At 35.9% G+C, this 4,286-nt stretch overlaps 1 protein-coding gene across 2 annotated transcripts in view; it reads right to left on the bottom strand.

Annotated features, from left to right (window-relative positions):
- Positions 1–1,751: 1,751 nt before the first annotated feature.
- eps15 (epidermal growth factor receptor pathway substrate 15) overlaps positions 1,752–4,286 on the bottom strand; it is a 29,073-nt gene continuing 26,538 nt past the window's right edge. For both annotated transcript variants that reach the window (XM_051904135.1, XM_051904134.1), the window contains exon 25: positions 1,752–4,180. In XM_051904135.1, coding sequence (XP_051760095.1) covers positions 4,040–4,180 — 141 coding nt within the window. In that variant the 3' untranslated portion in view covers positions 1,752–4,039. The remainder of the gene's footprint in view (positions 4,181–4,286) is intronic.

The raw sequence follows: 4,286 nt of genomic DNA, 5'->3' as shown, positions 1-4,286 counted from the left end.
CTGGCAGGTATAAAGATCTTCTCGCGAAAACACATTTATGTATTAGGGACACAAACACCAAAGCAAACAATAAATAGAATAAAAAAAACTATAGTGTTCTAAAGTTACTAAAAATAATGACAATTTTGGAAAATAAAAAGCGGGAAGGGCTCCAACGGCCGGCTGTTGCTATAGTTACCTCTTCATGGCAAATGCGACTTTTGCTCGCGAAAGACAAACTTAAAGGGTTAGTTCACCCAAAAATGAAATTTATGTCATTAAAGGGTTAGTTCACCCAAAAATGAAAATAATGTCATTTATTACTCATCCTCATGCCGTTCCACAGTGAGGCCTGCATAGCCAGCAATGACATTTCGTCTCTCAAGATCCATTAATGTACTAAAAACATATTTAAATCAGTTCATGTGAGTACAGTGGTTCAATATTAATATTATAAAGCGATGAGATTATTTTTGGTGCACCAAAAAAACAAAATAACGACTTATATAGTGATGACCGATTTCAAAACACTGCTTCATGAAGCTTCGGAGCGTTATGAATCTTTTGTGTTGAATCAGTGGTTCGGAGCGCCAAAGTCATGTGATTTCAGCAGTTTGGCGGTTTAACACACGATCCTAATCATGATTCGACACAAAAGATTCATAACGCTCCGAAGCTTAGTGAAGCAGTGTTTTGAAATCGGCCATCACTATATAAGTCGTTATATTGTTTTTTTGGCGCACCAAAAATATTCTCGTCGCTTTATAATGTTAATATTGAACCACTGTACTCACATGAACTGATTTAAATATGTTTTTAGTACATTAATGGATCTTGAGAGAGGAAATGTCATTGCTGGCTATGCAGGCCTCACTGAGCCATCGGATTTCAACAAAAATATCTCAATTTGTGTTCCGAAGATTAACGAAGGTCTTACGGGTGTGGAACAGCATGAGGGTGAATAATAGATTACATTATTTTCATTTTTGGGTGAACTAACCCTTTAAGTACTCACTTTCGTGTCGTTCCAAACCTGTAAGACCTTCTTTCATCTTCGGAACACAAATTAAGATATTTTTGATGAAATCAAATCAGGCTTTTTTTCTTTTTTGTTTACGCCCTTAGAAAGCAACGTAATTACCGTCATTCAAGGTCCAGAAAAGCAGTAAAGACATCGTTAAAATAGTCAAATATATCTTAATTTGTGTTCCAAACCCGTAAGATCTTCGTTCATCTGTGGAACGACACGAGGGTGAGTACTTAATGACAGAAATTAAATTTTTGGGTGAACTAACCCTAATTTTGTTTTAGTCATGAAATCAAATTTTTAGCTTTTAGTCTGTCTATTTAGCTTTCAATCCATTGTCATCCCACTGCGATGAGAAAACGTAACTATTGTACCAGATGGCCATTTCATATGAATTTCATATTTCATGATAAGATTCGTACTAAAATATATTATATTTACAAAATAACAAGCACCCTTATACCTAGCCGTAATATACTCTTAAAAGCAGACAAAAAATATGAACCTTTAACAGACACATCTAACAAAAGCAAAAATGTTGATGACTTATCCCACACTATAGACTTTTGTCCAATCAAATATTTTCTTAAATGTGAATGTTCTTCCCATAAATACCACCAGCCACTATAATTGTTCATGACTGATATAAATACCTACTTGAAAAAAAAGAAAGAAAAAAAAACCCAACAATGTTCCTTGCAAACAGACAATTAATAACACACTTATAATAGAAAAAGAACAATCATTTATTTTTAATAGTTTAATATTTATTTTGTTTTAATTACATGTTACTTAACATATTTAAACAACTGCCTCCAATAAAGGGACGTTAAAAAAATAAAATACAATTAGCCTGTTCTTAAAAGGCAGTCAGTGGCCAATATATAAGTGGTTTTCTTTTAGAGGCACACAAAGCTTATACATACATACATACATACATACATACATACATGATCAACAACAGACAGAGCATAAGATAACTTTTATCAATACGGAGGGCCGATAATAGATAAGCAGCAGCCAGAAGGACAAACATCAGCTTGAAATGAAGAGTGTGAATGTGTTTTTAATGCTGTGTTTTTAAAGCCAGATAAGACACAAAGTTTGCTATTCCCTTCTATCATTATTTTCACTTCCGCCACATATTTCTGTGCCCAAAGCCAAGCTAGATTCCTAAAGCAAAGGTCAAAGGGCAATACTGGAGAAAAAAAAAAAAAAATCTGAAAAAGCATTCAAAAAGAAGCACATTCTTCCATTTCAGATGCTTTCATATATAAAGTCTGTGTGAAAGAACGTCTTCGCAAAGCACATCTATTGTAGAATCCAGAATCCAACTAAGCCCATGAGACTGAACCTTGAGAGCAGGTTCTCGTCTTTCAAAGCAGAGTGTGCTGAAAAGTCTCAGTGGGTCCACCTTCTGGTGAAACTACATTCAGACACCTGAAATGGCTATGACATGTTGCAAATATATTGATAATTGCATTGGTACTAAGTTTAAATTCACTGACTCTAAAGCCAATTTGTGCATATGAATATGTGACCAACTGGGCACTACTGATCCCCAGAGAGAAATGTGGCAGTGACTGAATGTTGTGCAAGATAAATAAAAGGACAGCAGCTGCACAAGCTAATGGTTCCTTTATCCTAATTGACACTGGAAACATTGCATTGGAGCATTAAGGGTGCTTTTGAAAAGATTAATGTTATGAAACTATTAACAAAAGATCAAATTATTGTCTTGATTTTCTCTCGCCAAGGTAAGGGTGAACAGGTAGGCACTCGAAAAGATATTACAGCCTGATTTAACATGGCTTAAATTTATCTTTCTGGAACGCAGATAAAGATTTGCTTTACTTTTTGTGGCACATTATTTTTTAAATCATCTTTGATCATATTGCTTAAGCACTTGTCATTAGGATTAAGAAAGAAGGGACATTTTTATATCTTTAATAAGCAAAATTCCTATAGTCTACATTGTTTTTTTGTTGTTTGTTGATAAAATAGAATATGTATTAGGATATGAATGCACTGTAGTACAAGATTACTGGCAAATAATTCACAAATATGTACATTTTTATTATTTATAACAGCTATTTATAAATTTGCAATGTCAAATAATGACTCTTAGTAGTTTGTCAAGATTTTGATTCTTCAAAAAGATAGAATGAGTCAGAGTAAAGTATAAATGCTGTAAGATTATAAAGATAAAATGGCGGTTGCACGGTTGTTCTTTCTCTAAATTTCATCAGCGTTCTCTTTTAGTAGGGTAGAAATTCAGTTCCAGTAGTGGTTTATGTAAGCTGATAACGTTACCAAGCACCTCAGCCTCTTTAACAACTGAAATCCACAGATCAGGTCGCAGTTATGAGGTTTTATGGCCTGTGGGATATGTTCCTGAGAGTGGACATACATGCCCACAATAAAACCTCTTGTGTCAGAGAACTATTGCTGAAACTTTGAAAAGCAAATGAAGCCGGCCAGTTCGGCTGCTTGTAAACTTGAAGAAAATGTGTTAATATTGCCCAAAAAAGGATGCGAATGAATCTCGAAACACTCCGTCACAGAACTAAATACATTCACTGCATTAGTAACCTTATAATAATCATTCTAAACTTCAAATAATTGGGGATAGATTTGTTCAGAAACACTTGTTCAATTATATTGAACTAGACATCAGGTCTTAAAAAAGAAAAAAGTTATTCAGTACATGTGCTATTGATGGGTCATAGTCACATGGAAAGCGGCAGATTACTGGAGGTCTCTTGATTTGAGGTTATTTAAAAACAAAAGGGAGTCACACCAAAGGTTTCAAGCCATGAAGGCTGCAATAAGTCTGTTACCTTTTCCTCCATCTTGACTTGGCCTTCATACATTATCCAGCCAACTGGACACCGGGAGAACATTCAGAAGGAGCTGGAATCCTAGATGATTATCAAGTGGCTGGAGATGGAGGTGGAAGGATTCTGCTAATTATGGTGGTTCCAGCTCTTCCTCCTTTATTCCTTGTTATTGTGGAATTGCATCCAGCTTGGGTCAGGACAGCTCGGATTTGCTGAGGGCTATCGCCAGCTCCAGATCCTCCTGCTCCTGCTGGGTCAGACGAGCCACACGCTCCCTCTCTTCTCTCTCACTCTCCCGCTTCGCCCACTCTATCATGTCCTCCTCCGTGGGGTACTGCTCCACACACACATACACACACACACCATAACCCCATCAGACACACTGTCAATTTGCACCTGCTTGATGTAATATTTTTAAATTTTAGCAGTCTAATCTAACA

Source organism: Ctenopharyngodon idella, chromosome 8 (genome assembly GCF_019924925.1).
Source record: "Ctenopharyngodon idella isolate HZGC_01 chromosome 8, HZGC01, whole genome shotgun sequence".
In the NCBI taxonomy this organism is placed as follows: domain Eukaryota; kingdom Metazoa; phylum Chordata; class Actinopteri; order Cypriniformes; family Xenocyprididae; genus Ctenopharyngodon; species Ctenopharyngodon idella.
The sequence above is the reverse complement of the archived record's forward strand: the minus strand, read 5'-3'. Positions and strand labels throughout refer to the sequence as shown.